This window comes from Ahaetulla prasina, chromosome 6, assembly GCF_028640845.1.
Source record: "Ahaetulla prasina isolate Xishuangbanna chromosome 6, ASM2864084v1, whole genome shotgun sequence".
Taxonomy (NCBI): Eukaryota; Metazoa; Chordata; class Lepidosauria; order Squamata; family Colubridae; genus Ahaetulla; species Ahaetulla prasina.
Window position 1 is genome coordinate 40,262,708 of NC_080544.1, and position 17,500 is coordinate 40,280,207.

At 35.2% G+C, this 17,500-nt stretch overlaps 1 protein-coding gene across 8 annotated transcripts in view; it reads left to right on the forward strand.

The window, feature by feature from the left end:
• Positions 1–17,500, forward strand: part of EBF3 (EBF transcription factor 3) — a 207,855-nt gene that overhangs the window by 129,542 nt on the left and 60,813 nt on the right. For 5 of the 8 annotated variants that reach the window (XR_009155729.1, XR_009155728.1, XR_009155732.1 and 2 more), the window contains exons 7-8: positions 9,309–9,390; positions 15,269–15,413. Coding sequence is in view for 2 of the 8 variants with exons in the window: in XM_058188337.1 (XP_058044320.1) it covers positions 9,309–9,390; positions 15,269–15,413 (227 nt within the window). In the remaining 6 variants the exon portion in view is untranslated. The remainder of the gene's footprint in view (positions 1–9,308; positions 9,391–15,268; positions 15,414–17,500) is intronic. The other 3 variants (XR_009155731.1, XR_009155730.1, XR_009155733.1) reach the window with 1 other exon arrangement.

Genomic DNA, 17,500 nt, shown 5'->3' on the forward strand with positions numbered 1-17,500 from the left:
AGCCTATGAAGTTCTCAAAATCCTTCTGAGAGGAAAATTGATTCTCCCCCACCCACTTTTGAACAAGACTCATCCTTCAGAAGACATAGAAAAATTTGTCCTTACTTAGGTAAAGGTAAAGGTTCCCCTCGCACATATGTGCTAATCGTTCCCGACTCTAGGGGGCGGTGCTCATCTCTGTTTCAAAGCCGAAGAGCCAGCGCTGTCCGAAGACGTCTCCGTGGTCATGTGGCCGGCATGACTAAACGCCAAAGGTGCATGGAATGCTGTTAACTTCCCACCAAAGGTGGTCCCTATTTTTCTACTTACATTCTTTATGTGCTTTTGAACTGCTAGGTTGGCAGAAGCTGGGACAAGTAACGGGAGCTCAACCTGTTATGCGGCACTAGGGATTTGAACTGCTGAACTGATCAACAAGCTCAGCATCTTAGCACTGAGCCACCGCATCCCTGTCCTTACTTCGTTCTATATTTAAGAAGTCAGCTATTTAAATACAGTTCTTCTATTAGGGCTATCATGTTTGTGGTTTGGAAATATACTTGTGGTCATCTAGTCACCCTTCAGACCTTTTTCGTCCCATTAGTCCTTTTGTATAACTAAAATGATGTTTATGAAAGCATCCCAAATCTGCCTACAGATATTGTGAGAAGCTTGTTGTCTTGATTTCTTTCCATCTTATTCCTGTACCATTCTGTGCATTCTTTGACAGAGAGGGGTGGTACAGAAATGAGAAAAATAAATAAAATGTATATTTTTGTAGTAGAAAACAGAGGCTAGGTTGCCGACGTTCTGCTGGGCCACATGCCTGGGAAGCTTAGAATAGAGAAGTCAGCATCAATTCAGTTTCTGCCCAACAACCTTTCTCATAGCTCATATAGCATTGATGCATTTGGTGATGGTTTCCTCTGCAGCAAGTGGCCTGATCTATGCCATTATCAAATTAAATGTTTGTTTTACGGGGTCCTGCCTCTATATCAACTTTAGCTCCATCACATCAACTTTGGTCCTGATGAACAGCCAGCCAGCCACCAAGCCAGGCAGCCAGGCAATAGTCCCTAGTCACTTTTATATTATTCCTTTCCATCAATCTGTTTGGCTAGAAATAATAAAAGCTTTCCAAACCTCTGTCGATATTTTGAGTATTACATATTGTTTTATTTAAAGGATATCTAGTCTGTTCCGTTTTTTTCATTAATTTATTGGTAGATAAAACCAAAATTTTGATTTTAAAGTTTAAACGTTTAAAACCACCTCTTAGTCCATTTTGTTCTTAAAAAGGGAGAATCTAACTGAGGACTTTATAATGTCTTTATAGTGGGACTGTCAGCATTCCATTTAATTCAAACTTTATAAATCTTGGGTTTTTAGGCTGGTGATGTGTTTGGGTGTGTGTAAGAGAAAAATGAGTGTAGCACTGTTAATTGTGTTTTTTCAAGCACCAAGGAAACAATATTGGTGGTGACTTGGAATGAGTTCAAAATGTATTCTTTATCAAATTCCTCCCTTTTTTCTGCATTCTACTTAGAGTGCATTTTAATTTAATGATAAATTGAAGCTTCAGCTAGTGTAAAGTGGCAGTAAAAATATAAACTGATACAACCACACTGCAGTTCATTATTCCATTTTACATGAAACAGACTTTTATAGTTTGTGTGTTGGAGGATATTAGAATGAGACAGAAGTTAATTATGCTTAAACTACTTTTTGATATAGGATAAATAGAAAAAGGCAACATCTGAATTGTAACCAATTTTCTAAACTCTAGCTATATCGGCTCCCAAAATGAAACTGAAGGTAATTCCAAGTAACCAAATTTCCAAACTCTTGATTATATTAGCTAACAAAATCTCTCTGGAACCCACACTGCATTTCAGACATTAATAAAATTGAGCGTGTCCAGAAATATTTTACAAGAAGAGTCCTCCACTCCTCTGATCGCAACAATGCCACCAGACTTGAAATTCTGGATTTAGATTTAGAATTATGCTGCCTTCGGCAGTTATGAGCATAACTCATAAAATCATCTGCTACAATGTCCTTCCTGTCGAAGACTACTTCAGCTTCAACCACAACAATACACGAGCACACAATAGATTCAAACTTAAAGTGAACCACTCCAATCTTGATTGTAGAAAATATGACTTCAGTAACAGAGTTGTTAATGCCTGGAATGCACTACCTGACTCTGTGGTCTCATCCCAAAATCCCCAAAACTTTAACCTAAGACTGTCTACTGTTGACCTCACCCCATTCCTAAGAGGTCTGTAAGGGGCGTGCATAAGAGCACCAGCGTGCCTACCGTTCCTGTCCTAATGTTCCCTTTGGTTGTATTCATTTTGTGTGGTTATTTCATGCTTATATATATTGTTGTGTTTGACAAATAAATAAATAAATAAATAAATAAAATAAAATAAAATAAAAATGAAGATAATTCTAAGTAATACTTTGATATTAAATATAATAAAGTCTCACCTTTCTCTTTTGGGCTGGGAGATACTTGGAATGACAACTCAACCAGGTCATGGTTAAGATGATACAGTTTTATGGTGAAATATCCCATCATGAATTCAAGTCTACACTTCATGTCCATTTACAGCACAAACTTCTTATGGCTTGCTGAAAGCATGACAGAATCATAAAATTATGATGGACATGAAGGCTTTAATGTTTAAGTGTAGACTTGAATTCACGATGGCATAATGACACCATAAAACTGCACCATCTTAACTGTGACCTGGTTAAGTTAGAAATATCCATTAAGTTCACTATCATGCTCAGTGCAGAAATCCAAATTAAGATGAAAAACTGTTCAGCTTCTGCTTGAATATATATCTAATGATAGAAAACCTATCACTTCCCTTGACCTTGGCTCTTCTGGCAAACTATTTTTATTTTTAGAGAATTGTCTTAACGTTCAACTTGAACCTGTCTCAATGTAATTTAAGATTATTCTTTGTCTTGTACTCAGTTTCTCATGTATTATACTCCTCATGGACTTGAAGATACTATCATATCTCTCCTCAGTCATCTTTTCTCTGATAAACTTCCCCAGTTCCATAATTCTCATAAGACTCAGTTTGAAGGCCAGATCATCCTTATTATACCTATACCTTTTCCAGTTTCTCTGACTCCTTAATATATGATAACCAAATTAAATGCAATACTTGAGTTGGGATCTGCTCAAACCTACATAAAGTAGTTTTCACTATAATTCAGAAATGATATTCTAAAACATCATGAATGTCTCACGTAGATTTTTTTTTTACTTAGGTTCAAATTTTCACTTATTTTGAAGACTATAGGCAAATATACTAGTCTCCCACATAACAATCACATGTGCTTCTGCTCAGATACAGAGTGAGCAAGGTCAGTAACCCTTCCTTTGCTGCACTGCCCCTTGTGTCGCCATGGCATCTGGCACTCGTAAACCTAATTATCAGAAATTTTAGTCTTCTTTCTGAAATTTCAGTCTTACAAGGTTGCCAAGTTTCTTGCAGTCGCTATGGGATACAGAAGCTGGGTGATATCCTCTTCTCATTATTAATACTTTTGGGACTTTTTTGTTTTTTTTAAGTCATACCTGTTTTATTGAGACTTCTGAATTTTAAATTCTGTATTTGTGTGTCTGAGAATGTAAATCATTGAATTCTATTGTGTTTTAGGGATCACTTACTCCCATTGTTACTAACTCTCCCATTAGCCTGGGTAGCAGGGCAAGCTCTGAGTCCTGTCAATCAGGCAGGAGCTAGGAATTGTGCCTTTTCTGTAGTTGTGCTGTACTGTCCAAGATTAGTTAGGCCTTGTCTCTGCTCACTTTTTAGAAACCCTTTTAAGATTCGGATATTTTACGGACAAGATGGTTGCGAAAGTAACTCAGCCCACAGTGTTGGTGAAAGGTGTCTTCAACAGCCACTCTGTATTTAGGATGGCTGTGAAGTGTGTTGTTTATATTGTTTTTATATTGCATTTTTAACTACTTTATTAAGCACCAGAATCACCTTTGTGAGATGGGTAGCCATATAAATCTATTTGAATAAAATAAAAATAAAAAGTTTTGTGATAAAGTCTCTAACTGTATTTGCCATTTTGAGGCTCACATCACACTGCTCACTTATGTATCTTTCATTTTTCATATTTTCACTTTTTTTCTGAGCATCCATATCAGATTTGTGTGTGTGTGTGTGGTCCTACATTTTTTCCTTCTTAGGTTAATTACAATTGTGCTTTTAGTTGTTGTCACTCTTCTTTACATGTATAAAATCAGCATTGGAGCACCCAGACCAAGAAAAAGATTAAAAAGATTCAGAGACAGGCAATTAAAAAAATTTAAGAGTTCAGAATTAGAAAAAAAAACCCTATTTAAGCCATTTGTTTATCTTATGCAAAAACCCACTAGACCTGTCCAACTGTCTTGTAGAACTATATTTGTTTTATTTCTCTTGAACTATACAACTCATTTATTAAGAGAATCATCTCAAAAATTCAAAAGGGCAGGTGAACTATATGTATCTATTAGCTTTAGCAAAAAGATATAGTTATAATTCAAAATAAGAGAGAGAGAATTTATGGAACTATGAAACTACATTTACAAATCAGTTAACTCCATCGCTATGAAAGGGATGGAAGTTACAGAGGAAAAGAATTATAAATCATAATTACACCTTAACTTTTTTCTTCGTCATCAGACTGAGAAGATACTCAGTGCCCTTCTTATTTGCAGCGTTTTCTACTGGTGCAAGTATTATATAGATCATGTAGAAAAAATATATGGGATATTTTATATATACAATACAAATGATACCTTTCATCATTTTTGTCTTTAGTTCAATTCATCTATTTGACTGCTCCCAAATCAAAGTCATTATTAATAGGTTGAATGTTTAGCTTGCTTTTGCTCTCAGATTTATAATATAGTATATGATTATTTTACACATTACACACAGTATTTAGTCATTTTTCTTCTATGGGCTTTTTTTCTTTAGAGCAACAGATCATGTAGACAGAATGTGATTAGCTACAATTACTTTAAACTAAGCTGTTTCTCAAGAGGAATAGTAGGTGGACAAGCTTAATTTTTCACATGGAGAAGGTACCATTGAATAAAACATACCACTATAAAGGAAATTCTTAAGGGAAAACAATTCTTGAAATGTAAACCTTTAGTGGGAGAGAAGCTTCAGACCTACATGTGGTTCAGATAATCTTTGACTTTTGACCAACTTATTTAATGAGTTACAGTGGCGCTGAAAAAAAAGTGACTCATGACTGGTCCTCACACTTATGACCATTTCAGGGTCCCCATGCTCACGTGATTGAAGTTTGGGCACTTGAAAACTAGCATGTACCCACAATGGTGGCAGCATCCCAGAGTTACATGATTGCCATTTTTGACGATCCCAGAGTCCTGGAAGTTCCGGTCCCAACTACTTATCCTTGAAAATAAATATATAATATTGAGCATGGGAATTTATTTTCTTTCCTAAAGTTTACAAGAGAGTTTGGAGGGGGGGATACATTTCATCTTGAGCATCCTAATTCTATTCTCAATTCCCTTTTCAGAATATGGTAAGATGTTTAGGGTCTTATTCAAGATAAGCGTAAAATAATGATTTAGAAATTATTAATTAAAATAAGAGGAAGCTCCTTTTCTCTTAATAATCTATCCTCTTCCAAAGGTTTTTGACCTCAGCCTTTCATAAATTACATTCACTGTCCTGCATATTTTTCTAATTTCTATAATAAGTTTCATATTTCGACCATTTCTGTGAAAATTGGTACATGGCAAATCTGTCTAGTTAATCACTAAGTACTGACATCCACTTGATATCCCATAATAACATATTGTAATTAATGAATAAATTATGATGATCTTTTTCACAGCAATGTGCAGTTGCAAGCTGCAAGTTCTTTAGATAAAGTTCTTCCCAAGAACCTATTTTTTACTATTCTTATTAGAAATCTATCAGCAAATGATAGGGCAAGAAAAAGAGGTTATGTTTGGTAAGGCAATAGATCAACAGGTGGCATTTGAGCAGAAGCTGATTAATTTTCAATAAAAGATTTCTCTAAGAAAGATTGGAGTCAGCAACAAACACTCTTCCCATTGTGAGTAAACAACAAGCAAAGGGAGAAATAACCATAGTATATATCTTCCTATAATTCCATAGATTTTTCTAAGGGCAGTTAATCTTCTCCAATAAATGCTCTCTCAAATTATTCTCAATATTTATTTATTTTTTTGAAAGACCTGCAGACAGGGTAGGGTGTGAGCAAAACTGATATAGGAAAAAAGTTCATCAGTTTTATTTATTTTTTCCTCTGAATATTTGCATCAAGTGAAAGGAATCAATATGAATTCTCATAGACACTGCCATATTGATTATGATTTCAAAAGAAAAGGAACTCACTTCCAAGCTACGGTATATGTATTCAAAAAACTGCTTTCTTGGTCACTGAATAAGAAGTCAAGAACAAAAGGCCCAGTTGATTTGTATGATTCCTTCTCTTCCTATCACATTTTTTTAAAGTTTGGAAAATGCAATAACTCAATAATGGAATAGATACTTCATGCTCAATTATAGTTCATAGAGATGTTTGACTTTTTAAATTGAAAAGTAATATACCAAGTTTTAGAAAACTGCTTTAAGACCATACAATACTTAACTGTGCTTAATGGTCTAGTGTTGCATTAAAATGTGTTGAGTACAAAATTGATGAGTTTCAAAACAGTTGAGTAGCTAGGTACCACTATACCAATCTTTTTATTTACTTGCCGTCTGTGCTACTGCCAGATGTTGGACTCAGTGATGCCCTCCACCAAAAATTCCTTCAGGTACTCTTCAGGCTAGGAACTCAATTTCAGGGGAAAACATTATTGTTAGATCTAATAATAATATTATTAGTATTATCCTCTGAGCCCAGTACAGGACCCTTCCCAATCTATGTCTTGAGATTCTAAAGATTAAGACTGACAATCTTGCAAACATATTACCTTCAGATTCATTCATTCATTCATTCCTGGTACCTTCAAATCTGTGTTGACTCCTAGCAATTGCCTGGACAAGTTACTGCCACTTTTTGGCAAGATTTTGGAAGTGGTTTGCCATTGCTTCCTTCCTAGGGCTGAGAAAGAATAACTGTCCCAAGATCACCTGGCTGGTTTCACATTTAAGGTGGGACTAGAATTCATAAGCCCCTATGTTTCTAGCCTGATGCCTTAATTGCTATACCAAACTGACTCTTGCCTTTCAAAATGTCCCACTCTTGTTTCCATGGTTCCCCCCCCACCTCAGCATTTTCTAGGAACAACTATTGGGCCTTACAAGGTCAACCTCACCATGGTTTGGATTAGGTGACAGCATTTGTTTATGGCCATTTAAAGAGTTGGGACTTTCTCCCCAGGGATTGTCCAAATGCATCAAATTTTGATGCTCAGATTTTATAAGTATAGATACTTCAAGCACATTTCAGTGGCTGTCCATTTATCTTCTTCAGTAGCGCTACTATGAATGTGACAGTTGTGATACAACTCATGGATTTATTCAGAGAAATGTGGGAGGATCAGGGGGATTCATAAACAATTAAATGCTGTGCATATTGTTGAGAACACCAGGAAATCAAAATGTCTACATATCTTAATGGAGAATTAGGCATTTTCTGTGGTTGCGTTGTAGTAGCATAATTTGTTTCTCATATTGTTACATTTTGATGCAATAAATACTTAGAAGCTGAAACATATATTGGTTTTGAAAAAACAACTTCCACTCGTTTACTGAATCTTGCGTGGATCGAAGTGTCCTACCTTAACTTTGACATAGAACTGAATATGGCTTATTTTAAGACTAAATGTTAGAAAATGTTTATATGTATTGCATTTATGTGACTCATGCAATGTGACTCTGAGTGGCATACCCTCCCCAAAAAAAGTGTGTGTGATAGTTAATGTCACAAGTATCAAAATAATTCCCCCCACACACACACACACTACTAAAATGTGAAATATACAGGTCTGTTTTCAAAAAATTAAAACAATGCTACTAATTACAGGGAACAATTTTTGTAAGAACCACAAAATGAAGGAAAGTTTGGGAAATTGGAAATAATTCGGGGGTTTTTTAAGGTCAAGTGAAGCAAGAGACAATGTTTTATTCAGATTGTGGTAAAGGAGGGAAATCCTAAACTTGCCCTTCCATTATAATTGTGATGGAAAACATGTCTTGTCATACCTAATTTTAATTTAAAAGAATTCAATTAGCTAGCAGGGTGGATCAGACTAATGTTGCAGGACTTTGCAGAGTTCCAGACTGATGACTTAACTTCAGCAAAATATGGAGCTCATCTAAAGCCTTTGGCCAGAAAATGTCATCCAGAAAAAATGGACAGCCTTAAATGTTTATAGCCTGGACTCTACGCTTCATTATTTCTCAGTCAGCTTTCTGATGTTCCTGAGGTAAAAGGAGCTAGTTTTTCGGAAAGTAATATGGCTCGAAAATCATACCTACTGGGTTTCCAGAATGGAGGCCTTTGAGTTAAGGAGATCCTGGCTTATATGTTGTTGTTGATTCAGCTGATAGATTTACTGTGTTGGGATTTAGCTGGGATTCAGGGTTATAAAAAAACAAAACAAAACACCAGTTCTCAATTTGTCTTCTTCATCAGGAATTGCTAAATCAAAAGTTTTGTTTATTTTTTTGGTTTACCTTTGAACTTTGAATGCTGAAATTTTGGAGACTTATTCATAGGGATAAACCCCTTCTGAATGAAAGAAACTAAATTCATTTTTCCACGTTTTAGGAAGCAGATTTCATATTATGCAGCAATTGGGTCATCTATAATTCTTGACTAAAGCATGTAGAAAATTGTAAGACTCTATAACAATTTAAAGTACTCCAGCCGTTCATTTTATTTTGGTTTCTGTTTCTATACTAACACAATATATTCAGATAAAATTAATCTTGCTGAATTATGTGGGACTTATTCTTGAATACGGAGGTATAAAATTATAGATATTCTGAAATCTGAATCATGTCTACATCTGCATAAACATTATCAGGATTGCAATATTAATATTATTAAACAGATCTGCACTGAACTGCACCTTTTGATGGTTAAGTCCATCCTTTGCTCAAATAAAGAATGTTCATATATATTGTTGCTATAAGAAGAATTTAAATATATTACTATTTTACATTAATAAGATATATTTTCAGCTATGCATCACTTGCAATATGTAGCAATATGTTACATGCTTAAACATTTATTCTTAATGCCTAATCTTTCTAACAAATTCTAATTTTGTATTTTTGTAGATTTTTTCTAAAGTTTTTCCTCAAGTGCAATCAAAACTGTTTGAAGAATGCAGGAAACCCACGAGATATGCGAAGATTCCAGGTACTGTTTTAAAAAAGAATTAAAATTACATACAGAGGATTTGTAATGATTTTACAGAGGGATAGCCTATTATTTTATTTCACTAATACACTCATTTTGGAAAGAACACTCAAGGCAGCAAATTTAACCAAGGTTTGTCATTTCCCCCATAATTATTTTATAATTTAATTGCAAGTTATATTTTCAGTTGTAGTTCAGGAGAGAAACAGAAACTCTACCTTGTTCTTCCAACTCCTATTTTAGTTATTTCATTTATGAGGATCTGAATAGACCTAAGCAGGAATATCTCTCCTTGCAATAAACTCTAAGCACTTAGAAATATCTGATAATAATTTTCCTAACTTCAGAACTTTGTCAATGCTATTGAATTAGTGTATTTTTCACACAAAAAATTGTGATAAAATATAATTTCTGTAGAAAAAAAATAGAATTTCTTGAAAATTGGATTCATCACTGTAATTTTTATGTAGTATTTTTAAAAATATTAATATGAGAGAAGTAAAATTGTTTTCCAAATCTACCTTGTTTTCCAAACAACTATAGAACCGTTTATGTCTTTAATAGATAATTTATTTCACTAAATGCGAGAAATTAAGAAAAATGTTAAAAATAACATAATAGAACAACAGAATTAATAATCACAGTAACAGAGTTGGAAGGGACCTTGGAGGTCATCTAGTCCAACCCCCTGCTCTTGCAGGAGACCTATACTAGGGATTTGAACCATCACACTGCTGACCTTTCTGATCGACAAGCTCAGTGTCTTAGCTACTGAGCCACCTATTATTATTATTAAAGGCTATAGCAGAATTATTAAAGGCTATAGCAGAGGATAGATAGGCATAGTTTCCCAATTCAATATAACTATTCATTTTGTTTATAATTCAGGGCAGTTGATAATCGTGTCACCACATGACCTAATTTGATTTTATGACCATTTTTACAACTGTTGTAAAGTGACTCACCATAGTAGTTAATTGAACCACATAGTTATTAAACTAATCCACCACATGCAATTAGTGTTTCCGGATGAAAAATGGTAAAAAAGTTGCAACTAGTGATCATATGACCACAGGACATTGCAGCTGGTTATAAATGTGAGCTGGTTGCTTAGAGCCCGGCATGTGGTCACATGATCACAGGGAAGGTCAGTGCCACATTTTACAATGGTTGGAAATGCTGTACAGATTGCAAAGCACCCTTTCCAAGGCTGTCATAACTTTGGATGGTCATTCAGTGACTAGTCATTAAGCAAAGACTTCTTGGATTAACTGAAGATTTTTCTTTTACTTTTTTTCCAATTGATAGACCTACCACATACATTTTAAAGGGCAAATAAAGTCTTTGAAATTGGCATTACCTAAATTTAAAATCTGGAATTAGTAGAAAAATCCACTTGTCTCACCCAGTCATAGGTAATCATATAGTTGCAAGAGAACTCCTAGAAAGTCTCCCTTCAGCTTCCTTAGATAATAAGCCGGCTTCTTACAATGTTTAAGTAGATTTAACAGGATGTCAGGTCTTAAACAAGATTTTAAACCTGTTTTAAAAATATATGTGGCGGCACTTTTATTAGATGCACTGCAAAAACGAGCCAACCAAATAAAACTAAGGAGAATGAAAATATACTTTTGTGGACAACACCATCCCCCTCCTCCTCATATCATTACTCAGTGACATATTTATAGTGTCTATTTTAAAGACTATCCTTTACGAATTATATTTTGGGTGCATCAATTAGGGAAAAAAATGAGGCAAAAACTCTGAACTGTACTTAATATGTTTCATTCTATGGACAATTGTTCTGACAATTCAGTTCTAAAAACACTTTATGTGGATCGGGTGTACCAATCACCTTTTAACTCACAAAAGCTAAAAATCATTAGCCTACTAAGGTAAGGATGAAATTTAAAATGTTGTAAATAGTTAAGAGTGTGAGTCCTTTAAAATGGATAACCTAGACAAACAATACAGTCTGTGCATGTGTGGTTTTTTTGGGGGTGGGTGGGGAGTTGTTTTGCTTCTTCCCCCCTGAGAAAACAGTGCAGGCTGCAGAATCAGAGACTTCTAGAGAAACACCCTCAGGCTTTTCTCAAGGGGAACACAGATGGCTGCCTCAGAGGAGGCCGAATATACAGGAGAAGGTGCTATAATAGCTGATAGCTAATTAGAGCATGTGGAAAAAAACAGGATCAAAGGTGATCTAAAACATTGAAAATACAAAAGAATTTACATCTGATGCCTTGTACTCACTGGTTTCCAAAGGGAAAGTATATATTGCATTAATTTATCTGTGATACCATTGTAAGTTGTTCCTTTCTTCCTTTCTTTTCTTTCAAGAAACCTGTGATTTTGTCAATACGCATAGAACCTTCCCCAATCATGCACTAGAAAAACAAGAAGTGGTCCATTAGAAAAATAACCACAGAAACTTAGGAAAATGACAGTATAGGAGTAATGAAGCATTTTTTAAAATGTATATGTTAGATTAATATCCTACCTTATCTCTAGGATCTCAAGGCAATACAGACTGACAACAATTCTGTAAGGTAGCAGTTCCCAACTTTTCTGGCTCCACGGATTGGTGCGGGCAGTGGCAGAGGGGGAGGGATAGTTCGTGCATGCACCCTAGATCCTGTGCATGTGCAAATGAAGCTTTGTGCACATTCCTGCTGCTTGTGTGGGCCAGTTCCCTACAGGCCACTGACCAGTACTGGCCGCGGACCGGGGCTGGAGACCCCTGCTGTAAGGTATTTGGATAGAGAATAAGGGTATGGTTCCATTCATTTCATCTCTCTATGAGTATCCATGGTTGAAGGTGCATCTGGATTTTTTTGGTCCTAATCTAATACCTTAACTACTATACACATTGTTGTCACTGAAGTTTCTGTCTCACTTTTTGATATAATTCTTTAAGTTTAATTTGTAGACTTATAAGCACATATAGGATCCTTACAATAAATACAACATATGAAAGTATCTTATAAGTGTATATGTGGATGCAAAAGAAAAGGCTTTTCATTATAATGATAATTAATTCATCATTACAGTAGAATGGCACCTAACATCTAATGAATAGATGTTAATGCAAGAATTTTCATTTTTGTAAGTATTCATTTTAAAATTTGTGCTAAGAAACAGTCAGAAAGCCTTATTCACCATTTTCCTGTGGTGGACACAGCAACACCGTGTTTTCCAGAAAATAAGAGCCTGTCTTATATTTTTTTGAACCCCGAAATAAGCGTTTGGGCCTTATTTTTGGGGAGGTCTTATTAGTTTGGGGTATGTGGAGCAAGACATGCCATCTTACCTGATTTCCAGTTCTGTCTCCCTAACCCTAACCAGAGGAAATGATGGGGACCGGTTGTGCATGCAGTTAAATATTTTCAGGGAGAGCTTATTTGCAGGGGGGCTTATTTTAGTGCATGCGCTCAAAAGCCCGGTTGGGCTTATTATCAGGGGATGTCTTATTTTCAGGGAAACAGGGTAGTAATAGACAGGTTTGGATCTATTTAGTATGGTTGGTCAGTGTGCTTCTGAACCTGGAAATAGAAGAGTTCCAATTAAAGATTAAAAAAGGAAAAGTTATTGTCATCAACATATGAATTAAGTTGATTATGTCTACTTTCTGAATTAGAAGTGACATTTTTGATATTCAATATGCTGTTTTCAGTTGCAGAAAACATTCGTTATCAGACATTAAGAATGCATTCAATCAACCAGAATAGAGATGGAAGGGACCTTGGAGGTCTTCTAGTCCAATCCCCTGATCAAGCAAGAGACCCTATACCATTTCAGACAGGTGGCTGTCAAGTCTTTTCTTAAAAACCTGCAGTGATGAAGGGCCACAACTTCTGAAGGCAATCTGTTCCACCGGTTAATTGTCCTCAGTTAGGAAGTTTCTCCTTAATTCCAGGTTATTTCTCTCCTTGACTAGTTTCCAACCATTGTTTCTTGTCTTGCCTTCTGATACTTTGTGGAATTCCCTCAAATACTGGAATACTGCTATCATGTCACCCCTAATCCTTATTTACTCAAGACTGGTCATATTCAATTCCTGCAACTGTTCTTCATATGTTTTTTCACTAGGCCCTTAATCATCTTAGTTGCTCTTCTTTGCACTTTTTCCAAAGTCTCAACATCTTTTTTTGTAATGTGGTGACCAAAACTGGTTGCAATACTCCAGGTGTGGTCTTACTAAGGCTTTATAAAGCAGTACTGATACTTCACGTGTTTTTGATTCTATGCCTCTCTTTATACAACCAAGGATTGTGTTAGCTTTTTTAACTGCTGCCGCACACTGCTGACTCATGTTTAAGTGATCATCCCCTAGGACTCCAAGGTCTGTCTCACAGTTACTGTTTCTGAGCCAGGTTTCACCTAATCTGTACTTGTACCTTTGGTTTTTCCTGCTAGATGTAAAACTTTGCTTTTCTCCACATTAAATTTCATTTTGTAGGCTAGGGGCCATTGTTCAAGTCTGTCAAGATCTTTTTGGACTCTGAGCTTGTTTTCTGTGGTGTTGGCTATTCTTGCCAGCTTACTGTCATCTGCAAAGAACCTCTGAAAGTTCTTTGGAGAGCGATTGATCACTTCTCCCTTTGCTGATCTGTTCTGTTTGGTGAATTGTTCTGACAAGATGTGCTAATCCAACATAGTTTAATCTCCTCTTGGTCCTTTTCATAGCATTTTGTGAATCTTTTTCCCGCTCAGAATGACGAAAAACAGAAATTTAGAATTTGCCTGAAATCTGATTCTGATAATTGAATGGGGAAAAAAGTGAGAAAATATTTGGATCTCAAAGATCCAATGGTCTCCTAGACCTCACTTGATGTGTGATAATTGTATATAGCTAGAAAGAATATTTTTCTACTGCATGCAGAAAGAAGGCATATTCTTCAAAAAAAAGAGATGATGATGAAGGGATATAAACATCTGTTTCTACCTTGCTAATGAATCTGTTAGAGCAGTCATATTTTAGGATATTTTGATGGTGCACTAGAATAGCTACAATCATATAATCTCAAGGAAGGTTTAAATATCTGTTCTGGATTTCTTTACTCAAATTCTAGAAAGCACAAAAAAATGTGTTCCGTGTGAGTTGCATGGAGAAGCTAAAAAGCCGGATCTATAAAAACAAAGGCATCCTGTATCCCAAAATATTTCTGTATTATGTGACAAATTATACCAGACCCAGTAATAGTAATGTTTATTACAATGGAAGGGAGAACCATTTCTTTTTTTTCTTTTCAGACTTTAAATGAGGTAATTTTTCTATTTTTGGAAATTCCTTGTCCCATAACATCTCTTTATAAGATTGCCTTGTAAATACGATAGCAAAAATGACCTAAAGATCATTTTTGAAGAGAACAGCAGAAAATTACACATAGCTACTAATTTATGAAGTATTTTCCCCTTTGACTTGGAGTGCTCACAATTCTTCATTTGAAGACAGTCTCAAGTGTACAAATTTTAATTAGATAAACTATCTAATCAATATATCAACAGATCAATCAAAACAGTAGCTTTTAAAATGAGTGGTTAGAGGGGTGTTTCTGAAACAAATGACTAGAAGAATATTTTCCTAGAATTGAATTCATTTGTTAGCATAATAGGAGATTAAACTCTAATTAGTGCGGAGGGTGTTGAAGAAGGGAGGGGAATTGTGTGTAGGAAAATCTCCAGCGATAACCAAAAAAAAAAAAAAAAAAGCAAGTGAATTGCATCTATGAATAACACTGTGTTCATAAAAATAGCATGCTACATTATACATTTTTTCACCATGATGTTTATTGCAATAGGTGCACCCCATTTTCAGAGTCTGTATGCTTCAAAAAAAAAAAAAGAAATGTCTTTCTTTTCTTTCTTTCCCTCCTAGGTTGTTGTATCAACAACAGTCAATGTGGATGGCCATGTTCTGGCTGTCTCAGACAACATGTTTGTACACAACAACTCCAAACATGGAAGGCGGGCTCGCCGCCTTGACCCCTCAGAAGGTACGGCCCCTTCTTATCTGGAAAATGGTAGGCACACATTTACATGGCTTTTTAATTTGCAATGCTTTCTTTGCACCATTTTTTTCCACACACACGACCATATTTATTTATTTTTCATGGGTTCTTTGTCCTCCGGATTCATCCCATTAAAATGCATTAGCTTTTCCGATTCCACTTTAAAAAGAAGGTTGTTCCTTCCTTATTTGCTTTTGACTTACATTTCTTATAAGATATAACATCTGCAACGTTCAGCCCTTTTCTGTTCTTTTCTATTTATTTGCTAATAGCTTTTTCTGTTTCAGTTCGATTTTCTTTCACTTTGGCTTTTTTGAAATCATCGGGAAAAATATACATTATGCATGTAAGTTTGCATAGACCTTAAAACATGATCAATGGTAGTTTTTGTAAAGAATTTACTATGAGTTTGCACAACTCACTGGACTGGGCCTTAATGCAGCATATTAAGGCACTATGTCTCCTCATCCTTTTTTTCCTAAAAATGTTAGACTACAAAGATGAAAAATAATTTCAATTCTCTAAAATAAAACATTGTCAACCACTGCAGGTTGCATATTCAAGTATCTAACATCTGATATTTATCTAGGATTTACTTAAGGCCAAATCCAATCCCAGTTACTTTTATTGAAAGAGCCACTGATACCTAACAAATCTGTAGAGTAATAATGGATATATTTCTAATAGTATGAAGCAATACATGTTACATTTTACTGAAAAAGAGATAACATTTTCCCCAAATAATTTATATTTAAAATAGAAAAGTTGTCACTGACAATGTAGTAATGGTTTTCAGATAATACAGATCAGAGGGGTTTTTCCCTGCCTAATCTTCCTTTGGGAGTTGAAGAAAACATTATATTAAATTCAGCACTGGTTTTTTGTGTGTGTGGTAAAAACGATGTTTATTTATACCATTAATAGGCCACTTTTTGCCACATAGATGATCTTTCACAGCAGAACAAATAATACAATAAAAATGAGAAGACACGATGCTAATCCTTAAACTACAGAAAGAACAAAAATGCTTAATAACTGCTTGAAAAATAAAAGTTAGATTTATAGCTTTTCAGAACAATTAGAAAGGTGGGCACGTGAATCTTCTGGAAAGAACAATTTCAGGGTATAGGCATCACAACCAATTTTTTGTTAACATTGAAACAGAAATGTAAAACCATTAATGGAGAACATGATGTCTAATTAGTTGACCTAATGTCAAGTTACAAGCTACTTGGGCAAGAAATTAAGAGCTCCTGGAAATCATTATTATTTTTACCTTATCTACCTTAAGACTTATACATCAGTATGTTGACCGAAAGGTGCTTTTTTCAAGAGGCAACTGGACTTTCTGGTTTTTCTTTGAAGACATTTTGCTTCTCATCCAAGAAGCTTCTTCAGGTCTGACTGGATGGTGGGAAATGGATGAGAAGTGAAACGTCTTCATAGCAAAACCAGAAAGTCCAGTTGTCTCTTGAAAAAAGCACCTTTGGGATGACCATGATCTGGATGACTAAGAATCTCTGTAGACATCAGCTAGTTGAATTCAGCTGTATGTCCTTGCCACTGGGGACAGAACAAGAGTTCTCTCTTCCATGTTCTCTGCATCTTAAAAGAAAAATTAATACAGAGAGTCAGCGAATTGCAAAGGTTATGTGTGTGTAATGATACTATATTTTATGAGATACCTTGTACTTACACTACATCCACCAATGTTGAAGAATGGCTTCTTGCATTCCCTAAAATCAAGATAAACTCAAAGTTTAATTCTTTCAGTAATTCTGAAGCCATGCTTATAAATAAATAAAAATTATTTTTTCACATGTTGCTTCTTGACACTGTTTATAATTAAATTATGGATTTTGATTGTAGGGGATGTAGTGATGCACATTAACCTCTGACTTTCAAAAGGTACTCAATAAATTGACCAAAAAATAAAACTATCAATGGGAGCTTATTGTCATATGATCTCTAATATATAAGACCTCCAAGATACATTACACACACACACACACACACACACACACACACACACACACACAAAGAAAGAGAAAGAGAAAGAGAGAAGAGAGAGAGAAAAAGAGAAAAAGAGAGATTTTCTG